We start from the raw sequence: 17,658 nt of genomic DNA, 5'->3' as shown, positions 1-17,658 counted from the left end.
ACCTCGATCGGCCTCTCCTTTTTTTTTCTTGTTCGCCCACTAGCTACAGCCACGGCGGCAAAACCTGGTATGTCGACATCTTTTTTGTAACTTCTTTCATTTCTCTCTGTTTCTTTCTTTTCATTCTTACCATTGCCTTTCTTTTGCTGCGCCATTTCGCCTAATTTCTTATCATATTTCCCGTCCTTAGTGCGCTCCTGCGGATATAGCTCGACTTTTTCCGTGGTTTGGTTTGGATTTTCCGTTGTTCCTTCGTCGTTTGCTCTCCTTAGGAACACCGAGGCATATTCTTAGTACGCGAAGTTTTCACACCGTTACAGTATATGCCTTTGTCTCGAAAAGGCATTGTTGTGCGATGTACGATATCGCTATAGTGCGAGAGAGTATCGTTGTCGGTTACATTTGTCCTTGCGCGACGCGTTTCTTACGTGTCCTTTTCGTTGAAATCACGTGGAAGTATGTATACTTGCGCCTTGCGGTTTCCGTTGCTGAGACTTGTGGTGCGCCGGTTTAGAAGCCTGCGACTCTAATTAATGCTCAGCCGCGGAGCAGACAGCCGCAGCTATAATGCAATAACTACTTGAGTCGTTTTATATTAAGCGCAATGACTGCGCCCTGCTAATAACGCCATTCATAGAGATAATGTTAACCAGAATAACCATGTTCTGGAGATTTACGTGCCAAAACCACGAACTGAATATCGGGTACGCCGTAATGTTGGCTCCCGATGAATTTTGACCACCTTCAGGGGAACGATTTTACATTCAGTCTCCCCTCGTCCCCCTGCCCCCCCCCCCCCCTACCCTGCCAATCCTGCATTCTCACCCTCTCTGGTCACATTTCTTGTCGCAAGATACCGCTACCAGCGTTGTTGCTGCAGCACACTTGTCCGGTAAAACCAGGTATTCCACAAGCGCTAACAAGTTTACGAACAAGCTGAAGCTCTCCGATGATTGCGACCCGATTCCGATGCCGATTCAGCAGCGCATCCTTCGTGTCTCTCAACAGCTGCTGCTGCCGACCCTCTCCGGTCTGCTCTTCACAACAAGGACGTGTCGACGACGTCTATAACAACGCGACCGCGCGCTCCGTTTGCATGCGAGCTTGGATGTCTAGCGGAGAGGGTGGGGGGGTGTAGTAGGAGGCGAGGGCCTTCCGCATCCTCCGCCGTCCGCTATCCGGCGCCCGTTCGTGGCCCGCCGACGTCCGTGTTTACTTCCGCGGTGGAATTGCGTGGCGTCGAACGGCGCCGCACTTTGCGGAGCGTAGGATCGCGGGAGCTTCAAAACGGCGGCCCGCTTCGACGTCGTCGTCGTCGTCGCGGCGAGAGGCGCAGGACCTCCCGCCGCTCGGCCCGCGCGCAGTCACGTCCAGGCGCGTCGACGCGCCGAAACCGACCGAGGAACGAACGCTCAGGAAAGGGGGGTCCTCCTTCTTCTGGGCGCGAGGAAAATAAGATTGAGGGGTGGAGTGGCGGTTGGAGGGAGAGAACGTGTGTAGCGTTCTGGCGTAGCGGTCCGTACACCGCTAGCCGAGTCTCTCGATTCCCCCCCCCCCCCCCCCTGCCACCTCTTTCGGCCGCCGCCGCCACCCATGCGTGCCGGAGACAGGGCCGCCGCAGAAAAGTCCCGTACGAGAAGGGAGTCAGGAAGGGAGCGGGAGGGGGATTGCTATAGGATGCTTGGCGCTGGCTTCCAGCGCGCATTCGTCGTCGTCCGGCGAGGCCGGACAGCATTTCCTGATGAACGGACGACAGCGACGACGACGACGCAGAGTTCTCTACACCGCGCTCTCCTCTGTGGCTGCTCCTGCTCCTCAGCTTCTTTTTCTGCCACAATGACTGGCTAAACGAAGGAAAAAAAAAAGAAAATTGGAATGAAAGAGCAACACTCGCTTTCTTCCTCGCGCTCATGGGACAGCTGGCTGTGTGGCGAACGACGCAAACCAATATCTCCAGAGAACATGCACATAGGAACTCGGAACTCAACTCAGAACTCAGTCCAGAAAGAAAATCGAAAACAAAACAGGGCGAAGGACGGCGTCGGAGGTCGTGGTTGATGAAGGAAGGACGCCGTCGCCTTAACTAAGTCTACGCCAGCCCCTCCTCATTTCTCATCTCTTTTGTCTTCTCTGTTCTTTCGCCTTCCTCATCGCGGCGTCAGAACAACAGGCTGCGTGAATCTGGATGAAATGGCGGTGGTGGAGAGGGGATGACGCCGCGGCGATTGGGGTGGATCAAGATGGCGGCTCGCGGTGTTGCAGACGGTGCTGAACGAAAAAAAGAAATTCAGCCAGAAAGGTGGAGAAATCGCCCGAGAACAAGGCACACACACGCAACGCACCACGGGAGGCCTGCAGCCCTACGCGAGGACTTCATAATAAACGCCGAGACGCTGCAGAGGCACTTCAAGAAAAAGAAAAAGAGCAACTTGCGGAAAAGAAAAGTACGAAACCCGTAGACTTGGCTCTCAAATTGAAGGGGAAAGGAGAAGATGTGGAGGAAAAGGCGAGACGAGGAGGCCGTCTTTCTTTTTTCCTTCGTCCTGCCAGCCCCGTATTTGGTTTTTGTTTTTCTATTTGCGAACCGGTTTGACCGGTGCGAACGAGGTCTCCTCGACGGACGCACGGCAACGCGCGGTCCGAGGCACAGCGCGCAGCAGAACCTCTCTCAAGGACCGCGCGCGCAGCGAGCCAGCGGGTGCACATGCCACGCAACGACGCCACGGCTGGAGTAGCCGCTGCTACTCCTACTCAGCTATTTGAGATCGCGAACACCAGTGACACCAGCGCGGCCCTGCTGGCAGAACCTGTATTGTGTGTTCGGCAGGAACACGCGGTCCGAGAGAAGATGCCCCCCTCCCCTTCGCCGACTCCAGTTCCCTCTCTGACGCGTACAGCTCTTGCAGACGGGAGTCGCACCGCGCATGCGCATCAGTGCGCGCGCGCATAGACATGGGCCTCTCTCGCCACCGGTGTCCGCGTGGGGCGCGCGCGTTTCGCATGGCTCGCTCAAGCTCTTGTGAACTAACTGCCTCGAGCCGAGCGCCTTGCCCAACGGCTCGAGCTGCTGAGGAGAGCGCCCGTCAGGCCGTGGCCCAGGCTAACCTGTTGGCCGAATCCGAGGCTTTTGACGATTTCAAACTTGCTTCGATCTGCTTTTTGTGTCGTGTCAGCAGAACGAGTACCCATCTAACGCCGTCAGCGACGTAAGCATCCCCCGGTGGCAATAGAAACGCCAAATAACTACGACGCTTGCGTTGCAGCTTGCAAAAGAAACGGTGCATCACAGAACAGCACAAGAGGATGCGGAAGAGTGAGAAGACGTTCGTGGGTTGTACTGTCTTCACTATGGAACACGGCAAAGTACCTCAAACTAGCACCTAAACGAGCTGTCTTATTTATTTTTTTTTCGATTTTGACGTGACGAGGGTCTGCACCCTTTTATGTTAATTACCGTTGTAGGCATTATTGCAGCTTATTCCAAGAAAAAAAAAAGAATAATGAACAGGAATGTCATGTCTTCTCGTGTCCAAGCGTGAGTCGGTGAATTCCCACATGCCGATAGCCGGCGCCACGCCATTGCGGGCCAGACCTGCTGTCCTCCGGCGGCGGCTCCGGTTCGCAAGTATGCGGTTTTAATTATCCCCACCCTCTGCACAACCGGTGCCTCGTCAGCGCGCGCTGTCACCGCAGCTGCCGTTGTAATAGTTTCGGCCGAACTCCGACAGAACCATGCCATACGAGCGCGGCCTATGGACGCGAAGGGTTTGTCAGGAGGGAAATTGCGGGCGTTTGTGAAGTTCAAAGGCCCTACGTGAGCGCTGTGGCTAATTAACCTGTGGCACTGTTTTAGTTTTGATTGTAGTTAACTTATGTGTTGACAACCTTGAAGGAAAGAAATGAAAGAATAGTTATAGATCAACTCATGCCCTTTGTATAGTCTCGCAAACTTATCGATAATGATATCGTGCTATACGAAACCAGGTCACGAAAAATAATTATCGAAGGGCAGTTCTACTCAATTTCTTCTGAATTTGGACCCTCAGGGTGTTTTAGGTATATGTCGGCTTCATGTTGACGCCATAAAAGAGGCCTACTGGCAGCTTTGCCGATTTCCAGATGATCTCGCGCAAACTGCCGTTAGCTGCGCAAAAGGTGCGTTGTGACGGTCAGACTAATGATGAACGTTTGAGAATGGTCATTTCCTGAGCTCGTTTATACACGCGTCGCAAAAAGTTTCCTGCAGAAAACTGACATGAACAGCATGTCGTGTGCCTTCTTCCCTACCGTCCATGCCTGTGTCTTCGGCTGGAAACCTTTTCAACGTTAGTTTCGCAATCCGGTTTGTGTGGCCTCCGAGATTCGAAATTCTGAGCTGTTGGCTCCATTTCGCCCGTCTCGAAGGCTATGTACACATTGTCGCGAGCTCTAGCGCTTCCAGCACGACTGGCGTCGGCGTGCATAGTTGCCCACATCCTCCGCGCAGCCGCTAGGGCGGCGCAGCTGTAACATCCCGTGCATCAACCGCAGAGCGCACAGCCAGCGGTGCGCAAAGAAAAAGGAGGAAAGAAATAGGACAAAGAAACCGTCCCGAGAGAGGGAGAGAAAGAGAGCAGGCGGCGGCACCTGTCGTGAAAAAAAAAAAAAAAAGCGCGCTGCGTCTCCTCGTCCGCCATGGCTGCTCTTGCCTTCTTTGCTGTTTCTGGTTTTACCGCCTCCGCGCTGCGCGGCCTCCCCTCCCCCTTCCCCCCTTTTTTTCTGCGCGCGTTGTCCCTGGCACGTCCCCAACGTTGGGCGCCAAGTTTTCAAACGGGCTGAGGACGCGTTCGAGCTTGGCACGCCCGGCGAAGCGGCGATGCTTTGCTTGCAGCCTGCTTGGCGCATGCGTGCCCACTTTTGCCTTCGATGTGTATAAATGGATGTTGTCTTCTTTCAGCGTGTTTTCTGAATGTGCGATCAAAGGCGCAACTCCTTTACGCGTTTTCCGTTGCACGATTGCGTCACGTGCTTGATTGCTGGCCACACTGTACTAACTGGAGAAATTGCTTCTGTAGGAGAAGTGCTTACGCGAGAAAAAGAACTTGAGTATATTGACAATATAGCGGAGGACCCCATGTGTGATCCGGCTATTTTATCACAGTCGGAACTATTGCTTAGTTACTGCTTCTTCGTGCTTCACGTGAGTACATTGGAGCGTGTAAAGGGCAAAAGTAAGATGATTGAGAGGCACATCCGGGGCATGAGATTATGTATTGTGTCAAGATAAACGCACAATTAGTCTAGTGTGAACCCTGACAGTGAACTTCGTAACTTTACAAAGTTCACAAAGTTCATGTAGTGCAGCTTCTTCAGTACTTCACACAGCAGCGGCAACTGATGCATGAAATTCCGCCAATGCATGAACTTGCTTCACACAATTTCCTCCACTTTAATTCTTGGATTGGTGCATTGTCTGCAGACGCGACTGAAATTCATCGGTAAAATATATTCTGGCTTGTCGTCACTACTGTTGAGCCTCTGTATAATGAAATAATCCAGAACCTGAGTTGTTTTGTGCCACGATACGTATGCAGATCACGAAACAGCAGCAACACGCATTAAGCCTCGTGGTTAACGCTGTTGTATGTATTGGGGTCTTCCTGCAATGCACGACGTGTGTTTTGTCGAAAAGTTGTAAAGACGGCTGCTATATTTGCCGAAGTGCGTTCGTGCTTGCGCGTGGGAACGGCTCTCGTCGTTATGTTCATAAGGCGACTAGGTGAGCTAGTCGGTAGATAATTTGAAGGCAAACAGCGCTACAAAACAGGACAACTAACTGTCTTGTGTCTTCTGGTTGTCTTGTTGTTTGCTTCCAAATCATTTTCGTAAGTTTTGTTTTCCTTTCCGACTTGCTGCCAGGAAAATTGCAGACCGTAGCTCCAAAGCAGAGGGAACTGGCACCTTCCGGAAACGGGAGACCCTCCTGTGACCTGTACATTTATTTCGTAGACTCACTTTTCAGCTTGAACGAGGTTAGGACTTCGTTTACTGCGCTCGTCAGATGCGTGCTTTCCTGACGGATGTTGCACGTGATGCTAACCGAGTTTTGTTTTTTTTCCCTCCCCGATCTTTGCAGAGTGCAGCAGCTCCCGTAGCCCCGCCTTTCCATGTGAGCGCCATGTTCTCGGAGGCGCAGCCCCGCGGAATCAAGCGCAAGGCGCACTCGCTCGACGACTTCTCCGACGGTGGCGGTCTCGACGAAGAGGAGGATGACGAAGAGGAGGACTCGAGCTCCTCTAGCTCCTGCTCATCGGCCAGCTCGACCACGGGCGGATGCTCGTCGGGCGAGGACGCCCGCTCCTCGTATTCGCGCCGCCAGCACGTGGTATTTAACATGAGCATCTGCAAGCTGGCCCGCTTCCGGCAGGCACCCGACCCCAGCCTTCTGCGCTCGGTACTTGTGTGCAACACTTTGCGGGCGCTCGAGCGGGAAATGAGGCCGCCGAGGGGTCCCGAGCCGGCGACGCTACCGACGGCTGCTGCCACGTCGCCCCATCACCCCAACCACCCTCATCACCACCATCACTCGCCTCACCACCACCACCATCACTTACACGGCGCCATCACCAACGGCGGGCTCGGAGCCGGTCACCACCACCTGCCACAGCACCAGCCGTACGGCCCTGCGACGCCCTTCCACAATGGCGGCTACGGGGACGACTACGACCGGTCGTGCCCTCCTCCTGGGGACAGCGGCCGCCTGACGCCCTTTGTGCGGTCTCCTCCCGAACCGCCGGTTTCCGGACCCCCTCCCACACCCCTGTGGACGGACGAGGACAGGTTGCCGAGTCTCAACTGGAGCTCGGTGCTCAACTTCGGCAGCGGCGCGCCCGTCACGCCGCCGGCGCCCACGGTGGCCGAGCCAGTGTCCTCGGCGTCTGCGTGCGGAATTACCGACCCCGGGTGCGGCAGCGGCGGCGGCAACGGCTCGGCGCCCCTCTACACCTTGCTGCCCGCGCACAACTCGCCCGCGGCTGCCATGGTGGTCACTTCCTCGTCGGCATCTTCCTCGGTGCTGCAGACGAGCCCTTCCTCTTCCTCGTCGTCGCTGGCCAGCAACAGCAACAGCAGTGGCGCAAGCAGCAGCAGCGACGAGATCTTCGGCGACATTGACCTGTCCCTGTACGACTTCGACCTGCTCTCGCCGCTGTCCCCGCCGCACGTGAAGCTGGCGCCGGTCAGTGCCGAGGACCTAATGCGCTCGCTGGCCGCGTCGCAGCAGCAGGCGGCCGACTGCGTAGTCACCACCACGGCCGCATCCCCGTCAGCCGCCACTTGCCAGCTGGTCGCCTCCTCGGGCCAGCAGATCAGCTTCGGCTACAAGGGACTCATGGGTTCCGAGGACCACGTGGCCACCGTCATGTCCTGAGGGGGGACGCCATCGGCTGTGTGTCATCGTTCGTCGTTTCTGGAGAGGCCTTTCTCGTCTTCTGCAGCCTCTTGGTCCCAATCCTCTCTGCCGGTGTGGCGGAGGACAACGCTTGCTTTGTGTACATAGGACAGTTGAGAAAGAAGCGTTGTGAGGACGTAAGTGGACTGTATCGCGCTGAATCATCATCTAAATAGTGCCGACATCCACGTTGCCAAAGAGTCGCGACTGCTCATTGTGTGTTTGCGGGCGGTGCGCTGCTGCTGTGTCTCGACTGTACCGGGTTTCTCGCCCCTCGCAGTCGCGTCGAAGGTCCTCCTGCTCAAGCCGAGAGCGGATGGACAGGCTTACTAAGCTGGTGATATAAGTGCGTTCGAATGTAATCAGTTAGTTCGAGGGGCAGGGCAGGTCGGCAAATATTCAAACATCTCCTCCGGCCATCGTGGCCCCTGGCCTGCCACCTCTCAAGTACTGCGTGGCCCAGCCTAATAATCATCGTCAACCATATTCCCGCGTGACGCGATCGTGCTACGGGCGACGAGTGCCTCTGAAGCATTAGGAACAGGAGTTCTGCGATAGTGTCGGTGGTGGGCAAATCGTCTTCGGTGTATAATAACTGTATACATCCCCGCTGTACTCTATCCTAGTCTCTATTAATGCACTGATGGTCTACCATTCTGAGCTTCCACTATGACGGCTAGGTGGCCATTTCGGACGCTGCATGTTCGCCCGAATGGTTTTGAAAAGTGGCGCCACTTTCGCAGGTTATCTACAACTGCGCCCGTTTGTTCGTACAGAGCTCGCCAAGTTCCATTCATGCCGGATGGCTACGTTTCAACCTCTGCATATGTAGGGTTCTACGCAGAGATGGGAAGCTCATATGAGCTGTCAGAAAAGTTCGTTTTACGGTTGCCGGCGAGGAATTGAAGATATGACAAGCCACAACAGCCGTGCTAAATTGTCTTGCTTGCTTCTGCCGCGTTATGACGGAAACAAATGGAGCGGAAACGCAAAGAGGCGAGGAGGCAGTGGCGCCGACTACTGGCCGCAGAGCAGACTTGCCCGCCGCCTCTCTTCGAATCGGGCCGACCGCTTGTTCTGCTTTTTCACACAGCCCAAAAAACCGGGCCCTCGCATCGGCGTCTCCGTACTCTCCTTTCGGTGGCGGTAGCGGTGGGCTGCGAAAGAGCAACGACCGACGCAGCGGAGAGATGGCGCCACGCTCGGCAGAGACATCCTTCCAGACCTCTTTCTCCTCGCCTTCCTTCGCGCCGGTCGCTCCTTTTTTTTTTTCTTAGTGAGTCTCAGAGGCACTCGTCGGTCGCTAAAATCTCTCTGCGTCGTCTCCGCGGTCGGGCTTTCCAATTTCGCGCCTCGGCTGCCGCACTGTTTTCACTTGCAGCCGTCGGCGTCATCGATGCCGCTACGCACGCGCGTGTCATTTCTTCTTACGCGGCGAAATGTGGTGCTGGTTTCGAAGCCGTCTTTCTCGCTTTCTGTTTTAAATATTTTGCCGCGGGGTTATCTCGTGTCTCTCGGGAGAACCAACAGCAAGGCCCGTATAAAGCGTACCGAGACCAAAAAATTGTTACTAGAATCGTACCTACACCGGGCTTATCTCGTGCTGTCAAGACGCGCCGCTGGCGTATTGGCAAAGTGTCAAAAGTGACAAATTGGAGAAATTATGGCTGAAATTGGAAGGGTTGGAAACTGCGCATGAGCAGCTTTGATCTTGACAGTTAGCTTCAACGTGCTTCGATTCACTCCTGCGAACCACTTACAGCGCACGCGCAGTCGTCGCGTCGAAGCAGGTGCATCTCAGTTCGTCGTAAGCTAAAAGTTAACTGAAAGTCTGCTCTGCACGACGTTAGCCTACTGAAATAAAGACGCTGCAATTTGAGCGTCACATTATGGTTGGCGTCGTCGCAAGTTTCCGTGATTAGCTTCGATTGCGTAATTAGCCGGGTACGCTGGGCATTTCATAGAATGCGTGGTCTCCCGGTGACGTCGGTGACAATCTGGGGCACAGATCGTGTTCTACGGGTAGTCCCAGGAAGACGTGCAGCGTGTCTTCTGAGACGGGTCACGCAGTTGACACCCTTTTGACTCCTCGCGCGTCTTCCTACGGACGGCGTCGGCGCCCCAACTTTTTTTGGTGCGAACTGCGTGTTTTCCGCGGCCTTACATAATAACAGCGCATGTGACTTACCAGACAGAAGCCAGCGCCATGTATCGTCTCCCAAAGCTTGCTTACGTGTTCCGCGAAGCCTTGTATGTAGCCGTTGGTGCGCGTTTAGCTTATCTGCGAGTTGCGTCGTCCGAGCTTACGCGCACACTCTGCCAGGGGAAGAAAAAAAATTACAAAAAAATGTTGGGAGGAAGGGTATGGATAGTTGAGTAAGCAGCCATTGTTGACGGTTGACCGCACAGCCGCATGCACTCCACTGGGAAGAAAAGGTGCCTTTGTTACTGCGTTACACCTCCTCATCTCGTAGTTTACTCCTTAAAAGGGTGCATACCCCGTAGAGGTGCAAAACATTCCCCCAAAGGCATTCAAAAAAGTTTATTTTTGCGTGTACTTGGACCTGTTCGAAGTCAAACAGCGATAATCGCATTTAATTCGTTCAATAGCAGGAGTAATACGACGAGGCGAGGCGAACACCGGGAGGTGTAAAATGTGCACGTTTTTCGCACCCCCCCTTTTCTTCACACTCAATGCAGCGGTAAAGCGTCGCTTGAGACCACGGCAAAGTGGCATCTGCCGAAACTCGACTTGGGAACTTTGTTTTTCCGTTTGTGATAAAAAAAAGAAACAAACCCCGTTAAACTGTGATAGGACGCATCAACTCTCTCGGACCACGCAACTTTTAAAGCAAGAATGAAAAAAAAAAAAAAACACTGTACGTTCTCGCGTTCGATGCCAACAGCAGCGACCACACGGCAGCATTTGGTGGTGTTGTACATATTATATCATCTTTTATTTTTTACGCCCAGTCTTGCCGCACTTTCTTTTAGTATCCTTGTTGTGCTTTTGCCGATAGAGAAGAGTATTACCATTCTTATTATTGCGATCACCATTGTATGTTTAATCTCTTCGGCGAAGTATTGATAACTGATGTAAATATGTGCGCATGTTCAGTTGTTTTATTGATTTTCTTTCCTCGAATAATTTGTTGTTTTCCACAACACAGCCGCACGAAATCGCCTTGTATATACATAGAGTACATATGTGTATGTGCGCGTACGCGAGGTTTCACTCTGTGCATATAATTGTGTAAGGGCTGGATCAGCACTGTAGAAAAAGCACTGCCAACTCTCGAAGTGCCTCCTAAGATTTCTTTCGGCGCGCGAACGATCAAGACGTAAAGTCCAGTATCGAGAGATTTAGTTTCTTTATCCAAAAAGCGTTTACCTTAATCCAATAGCAACCATAAAAAAGAAACCTAAAGCGTGTCTAGCCATCCTTTGGTGCGTGGCCACGCTAGTTTCACAAACGAATCGGCGGTGAACTTCCTTGGCGCTTGATCCAGAAATTTTATGTATGACTCCAGGAATGGGATGTCAAGTCCTCTCAGCTTGCTGCTTGCTAAGCAAGTTGGGAACGAAAGCTGGAAGGTCGCCTCTCGAGAGTTGGCAGTCGTGCACTGTGAGAGCTGGCCAGCCTGTGTTATGTTTTTTTTTTCTGTTATTATCCCGTGAGACAGCTCAAACTAAATACGCATTATATACAAAATCCTTTGGAGACGAACTGAACCTTCACCTAGAAAATATTCACGCTCATTATTGTTTCTTTTTTTTTTTTTTTGTGCAGACCACGCAGAAATGTATATGTGATGCTCGTGTTCTTTTATTTGCACCGAAATTAGCTTCATTGGGAGAATTGCGTTATACAAAGATTTGACATTACAGTTGTGTTAGACACAATAGCCGTCGCTGTTCATTGGAGGCAGGCAAAAACTACGGCTGCCAAAAACACAAGCCCGTAAACTGAACCGCGAACACAAAATTAGTTCACTGCGACTTTCTAACGTTCATTTGCATGGTGCAAACGAAAGAATGTCTCTCATAGTCTCCGTCAAGGAATTATCGACACATTTTTTGTTGTCACTGAGCTACGTAGAACGTATAAACGCGTACAAATTTTACGAAGGCTTGTTCTGCGCTTACGCCATAGTCTGTGCATAGCTAATGCCGAACTGTCCGGTCTGTTTCAAGTGCATGATAATCACGCCGCGGTGCAATGCTGTATCTTATTATTTACGAGTTACAATTAGGAAGGCAATTATCACATTCTTTGTAAAGTCAGGGCAAATGTTTACAGTTTATTGCAAATTGTTTTTTTCGCGTTGTAATACGTAGCATGCCATCGCAGCAATTTATTTCTTGGCTGCTTTCATGGAGGAGTTTTTCTGTATGTTAGTCCACGCTACAATGTCAACATACCTGAGACAGGCAGTCAGCACAAACATATTGCTCACATCGCTTGTTTTGTTTGCTTAAGGTGTTTAATGGACGGTCTGGTTCTGTACGGTGTGAGCTATACAAGTCCACGCAGTGCCAACAACGGTAAATTTTCCAACAAAAAATGTTGCACGACTTCACGAAAGCTTCCCGATCGGCTGGCCGGACAGTGTACACCCCTGCGTCGCGTTTAAACTTCCGATTGGCTAACGTCGCATAAAGCCACGTCGTTGTCAAAAAGTCGGAACGTCTTCGCACTTGCCAGCGCTCCCTGTGCTCATGTTTTCTTTTGATTTTTCTTACACCTACGCACGAAATCAATGCTGCTTAAAGGGACTCTGTTTTCACAGCTTTCGCGTTGTGTGGGGGCCCGGGATAACGAATGGCGCGGCAGTCTAAACGTCTGTAGCGCGGATCTCGGAGGTCACCGTGAGGCTCCGCCAATCGGTGCGCTACTTCTCACCAAGGCGCGACTGCAGCGCCTCCATTCGTTGTTGTCGCGGAGCTCGGGCGTCGTCGACGAGCTATGCGAAATGGCCCGTTCTCGCGTCGTTGGTGGCACGAGTCGCACTTAAAACAACGCCAGCTGTAGATCTCAGTTGCTCGCCAGGGAAGGCAGCAAGATGAATTATCCGCGCTCGACAGCAGCCTGATCAACTTAACCGCGTTTCCATCGTAGCCTTCGCTACGCACATCCTGCATGAACGACGTGAACACACTCAACACAGACAGAGACATTTATGCTGTGCAACCTATACGCACTTTCTGAAGCAGCCCCGCCTGTCGCACTTTTACCGTCTCCACATGATGAGAAATCAAAGCTTCAATCAAGACGGTATAGGCAGCTGTGTCTCATGCCCGATCGCCTCGGAAAGAAGGGACGCTTCTTGCGAAAGCAATAATGTTGCGGTGCCGCTCTTTTGTCATTGCTACCTGTCTTCGTGTAGTTCTTGCAATAAAGGGGGCGGGGCACCTCAGTTATTGGTTGAGATACAGCTTTGAGGGCAATACACACCAAGTTCATCGCGGTAGTCGCGGGATGAAGAGGTGGGGCCTTAAATTTTCTCATTCGAGTCAGTTCGGAAGGATTTGGTAATGTAAAGAAGAGATAAGAACGCGGCACGATTAGATAGGAACACCCGTCTCGTCCCTTATGCTTGGTTCTCAGAAACAGGTGGCCCGTTACCCTATTTTATACTTCAAGGCCTGCAAGGCCTTATCTACTTCGAAGGTATCTGCGGTAGTGTCACTTCAAAGGAATAATCTGATAAGCATGCACATTAACAGCTCCTGCCACAGATGTTAACTGCAGCTTACCTGAGTCGGCATGGCTGTGCCGGAGTCTAAATCCCCTGATACCGCTGAATGACACGACGGACAGCCAAAAGCGAAACCACTGCGAAGGAGTTTGATCCTGATTGGGGCACGATTCTGAACATGGCGAAATGACCCTTTGTTTCTGCAGTCATTCTTCCACACTCATTGACAACTCGCTTTCGTTAGGCTTGGATCAGGGCAATTCCCATCGGTTGGTAGTGGTTGTGTATTTTAACAGCACAGACGCTTATTAGGCGACAGTTCAGGAGATTTCAGCCATTTTTGACACTGAAGCTTCTGTCTCGCTAGCGAACATTGGACGCTATTGCTTGTGGTCTTTCGTCTTCCTTTATTACTTCAAAAAACTGTAATGCGGTGTCAGATCGTTAAAGGTCCGAAGGCACACAACGAGTTGGAACTATAATTAGGGAATGCCCGGATTTGAACCCCAAGTGGAGAGACAAGCGTAAAAAGAATGGGGCGGGCCGGCATAGGCGTTTCAAGAAAGTGCCTTTGTGTTGGGAGATTCTAGTGAGGAGGAGGAGGAAGTAACTTTATTGCCCTAGAAAGAGTAATTCAGCGGTCGGGCCGGATGTCTTCATCTTCTATTGGTTGATGCCGATCTCCGGCCTGCATGGTTGGCGCCCCTATTCCAGGGCACCACTGAGCGTGGCTGCTCGTCGGGCATGTGAGACTGAAAAGATGCGAGGGTCAGAAAGAAGGTAGCGTGAGTAAAGGGACCGAGCGACTTATCATCTTGTTGCAATCTTGAAAGGTCAGTTCGAGCAGAGCGCTTTTAACCTTGTCCACGGTCCTTTCAAGTGAAACGCAACCAGCGCCTACTGTAGACTCCCGTGGTGGATGCGCAAATGACGCCTCGTGCGGCAGTGTCTTGCGTCAGGTTACGCCTAAACACACTGATCTCAACTGCGTTCAAGAGTGTGTGGACGATAGTCGATATGCGCACGGCTGCTGGCGTCATTTCACCAATCGGTCGTTATCTATTTCCTCCCAACACATTTGTTCTTATTCAGCCGAACAGCTGAGGTGGTCTGGATGTCACCGTTTTCTTCTCACGCCCTTACATGCTTCAAGGAATAGTCTCTAGTGCGCTTCCGGTAACATGTTCATCGTGACGTCACGGGCTTAAAAGAATGGGCAGCTGGGTTTGAGTCTCTCTAAAGTGTTCAGAACGTCAGGTGTCCCATTACGATGAAAGAATACCTTCGACGGGAGCAGTTCTGGCAAGACTGTTGAATGCTTTCGGGTCAGTGGAGGTGCACGTAAAAAGGTGATAGTGCGGACGGCACCGTCAAACAATCGCTCAGCTTCATCAGCCAACAATCTAGTACGTCAATTAGAATGCTGGCTGTGCGTTCGGTAGAGCTTATAGTAAGTCGATGGTCGGCAGGCGGAGTGTCTGTGCGAGACAGAGATATACAGGGTGCTGTGCCATGCGCTTGTCATACAGGAGGTTCCGCGACGCCAGACGGGATATTCAGTGCTTTCTCTCTTTATTGATTTATTGAAGACAATATTCAAGTTGTCTTAGGGAACACGGCTGAAGGCAAAGATTTGCCTGACTAGACCGTGCTTGCTGGTAGAACAAAAAAAAAGAAGAGTTCGGAAAAAGGACGTCAAATCTCGTCAGCACCAGTAATGCAGCTACCAAAAACAGGTTATTACGATTCCGAAATTAATTTCAGCCTTCACGTGGTGTTCGCGGCCAGCCAGGTTCCCACATCTCGTCAATGGACGCTGCTAAGTGCTCATGCTTCAATCGTTCCTCACAGTCGGCAGTGTGGGGGAACGGCCTGTGGAGAGTTAAAGGTTCAATTCGGCGGAAGTTTTCAAATAACCATGAGAATCGATGGTGCAGCAGCGGCTCGGATTCAGCCTTCGTCGAACAAATTGGTACCAGGCCGTCTTCGCATGACGACGCCTATCCATGACACGTCCGACACAAGACAAAAAAAAAAAAAAAACGGCTGCTGTTTGAGATATGAAACACACAAATTGAACGAAATTCTTGCGGAAGTCGCCCAAATGCTCACATCCGGATCGTGTTCTGTTCTGGTTTGCTCAGTGGCTAATCGCGCGCTTACTCCCGCGTCGCTCAACCAATCGCTACAAGTGGTGGTCCTAGACCACACACCTCCTCCCTCGCCCCAACCCTAGACAACCGACGGTGCCATTCCTAAGCAGGCGACAAGGAGTACATATTGCCCCATGCGCACTGCATATTTGCCGCCACCTATGTCAAACCGTGAAAAGCTCATTAAGTGGCACAGCCTCTTTCTTTTTTCTCCAATGTACTTCAGTCTTGAATCGTCGAGTTCGTTCACAGCCTTTCACTGTACAATTGCTTCGCCCGATAAGTGTGACAGAAGCGATGAAGTAGTTTCAGCTTGTCTAAGGTGCGAGCATATTTAACGGCAGATGTCCAATATCAAAATCGGTTCAGAGAAGTGATTTGAGACCCAGTCACAAACCGCAAACTAAACGCTACAAGACTGAAAGCAACCGATATCTCCGTTGCCGACCGGTTCCTCCAACCGACTGCGCGAAGATGGGATTTCTTTTTTTAACGAGCAACTCGCGGCAGGCAGCGACAAAGCAACTGATAACAGAGGTGCGTGAAGAGAATAGATTTATATTATATATACATTATATAAATATATTATATATATACAGAAATGTGCTACAGGACGAATAAGACTGAGTAAAAAATGAACGAGGATATATTATAAATATATTTAAGGGAGCGCGATGTTATAAAGTGTAATATATATTATACATATATGAATATACGTCAAATGCAGTCACAGCCACACAACACGTGCACACGTACACTCACTTTTAAACCACACATGGTCATAATCATCTTTCTTCCCGATCTCCTCCTCTTTCGCGATACGAAAGGACTTTTGCTTTGGTCATGTTGTTTTCTTTATTTTTTTTTTCATCACTCACTGTCGAACGCTTTCGTTTGCTTAACGGGTGTTGATTCTGTACCGTCTCCTATTTCCTCCGATTTCTCGAGCTGTGGAATGCACAGGAAAAACGAACTCTGAAGCCACGACATCTTTTTTGCCATATATTGTTACTGTTTATGAAAAATGTGCCACGCGAAAAAAAAAAAAGTGTCGTGGTGATAAAAATGACAAAAAAGAAGGAAAGTCTTATTGAGTGAGAGTGAGAGAGAAAAAGAAAACGTGTTACCGCTGTGAATAAAAAAATGAACTGCGGGCTTGACTCACGACTCCTGTGTTTTCTCAATATCCGCTGAGCAAATCTATGTTCGCGGATATTTTTTCTAACGAAGTGTAATTTATGCTGTTAATTTGCTTCATCGTCTCCCTGTTGTTGGCCAATGCCCCATGGCGGGTACAAGCCATGAGACGGAAGAAAAACCAACACAAGGTCTTATTCAATTACGGCTTGATCCTAGGTGCTAAGTCTCGATACTAGCGTTCCGCAATGTTGTCAAATTTCGTCACGTTGGTTTAAGCCAATCCGGGAGGACCTAGCCGCCCAGTGAGCCAATCGGAGCTTACAAGATGGCGAGTTTGACAATATGGTGGGATTTGGTGGTGTCCAAATAACACACCCCTCGACTCGAACGCAGGATTGAGCTGGCTATAGCGCCATCTCACGGTAGTGTAATCAGCCTTACGTTTGCTGAACCCTTCCTTCGGAACGGCACTCATCCACAAACGTTTTTTATGACAAAGTCACGGTCTGCCTCATTCGACCGCAATTCTGAAGAAAGTTATAGTTGAAAAAAAAACTAATTTTAATGTTTTCAAACAGGTGCAATATAGAAAAGCTGTGTTAATCCGCTGAATGAATTTTGATGGCATTAGTTGCATGTAATAAAAAGGCCAACTTCTAGTGAATAGTTGTTGCAAATCTTTAATTTCGCCACTGAGTTTTCCTACGAATAACCTTCCTTACCTAAGAAGTAAAAGAAATTAAGCATGAAGTTTAAATATCTTTACACCGCAACAAAAACTTCTATCAAAATTCTGTAAACTCCAGGGGTACTTAAATGGGACACGTCAATTCCACATATTCAAATGTATGTGCCCTATAGCAGCATATTGTGAGAACAATGTTTCAACTACAAAAGAATACTTTAATGTAAATAACAAAAAGAGTAACTGATGCAACAAATGCTTTCAAACCAAAATATCTGGTGTTGATTATTACCGCTTGGCTTTGTAGCATTATGCAGAACAACCACATCGCTTTTGTTTGGGAGTTATCAATAAGTTAACTTGCTGCCTCTGTCAGTTGGAAGGTTTTTTAGTTTTACGTAAGGCTTTCTAAGCCTACAACGAAATTCCAAGAGTATTAGCGTTAAAATTATGGTATTTTAAGGAAAGGCAGCTATACATAAATATATCAACGCACACGGGACAACGGAAGGATGAGATAGGGCAAGGTGCCTGTCCTGACTTATGTTTTGT

General features: G+C 50.5%; 1 protein-coding gene across 1 annotated transcript in view; it reads left to right on the top strand.

The window, feature by feature from the left end:
• The window catches only part of LOC126533692 (uncharacterized), a 33,493-nt gene extending 17,052 nt beyond the window's left edge, over nt 1-16,441 (top strand). Inside the window, exon 2 of the mRNA XM_050180874.3 lies at nt 6,116-16,441. Within this exon, the coding sequence (XP_050036831.1) occupies nt 6,116-7,408 (1,293 nt within the window). The 3' untranslated portion in view covers nt 7,409-16,441. The remainder of the gene's footprint in view (nt 1-6,115) is intronic.
• Nucleotides 16,442-17,658: the final 1,217 nt, after the last annotated feature.

The sequence above is a fragment of the Dermacentor andersoni genome, chromosome 7 (assembly GCF_023375885.2).
Source record: "Dermacentor andersoni chromosome 7, qqDerAnde1_hic_scaffold, whole genome shotgun sequence".
Classification (NCBI taxonomy): Eukaryota; Metazoa; Arthropoda; class Arachnida; order Ixodida; family Ixodidae; genus Dermacentor; species Dermacentor andersoni.
Note: the sequence above shows the minus strand (reverse complement) of the source record. Positions and strands in the feature narration are given on the sequence as shown.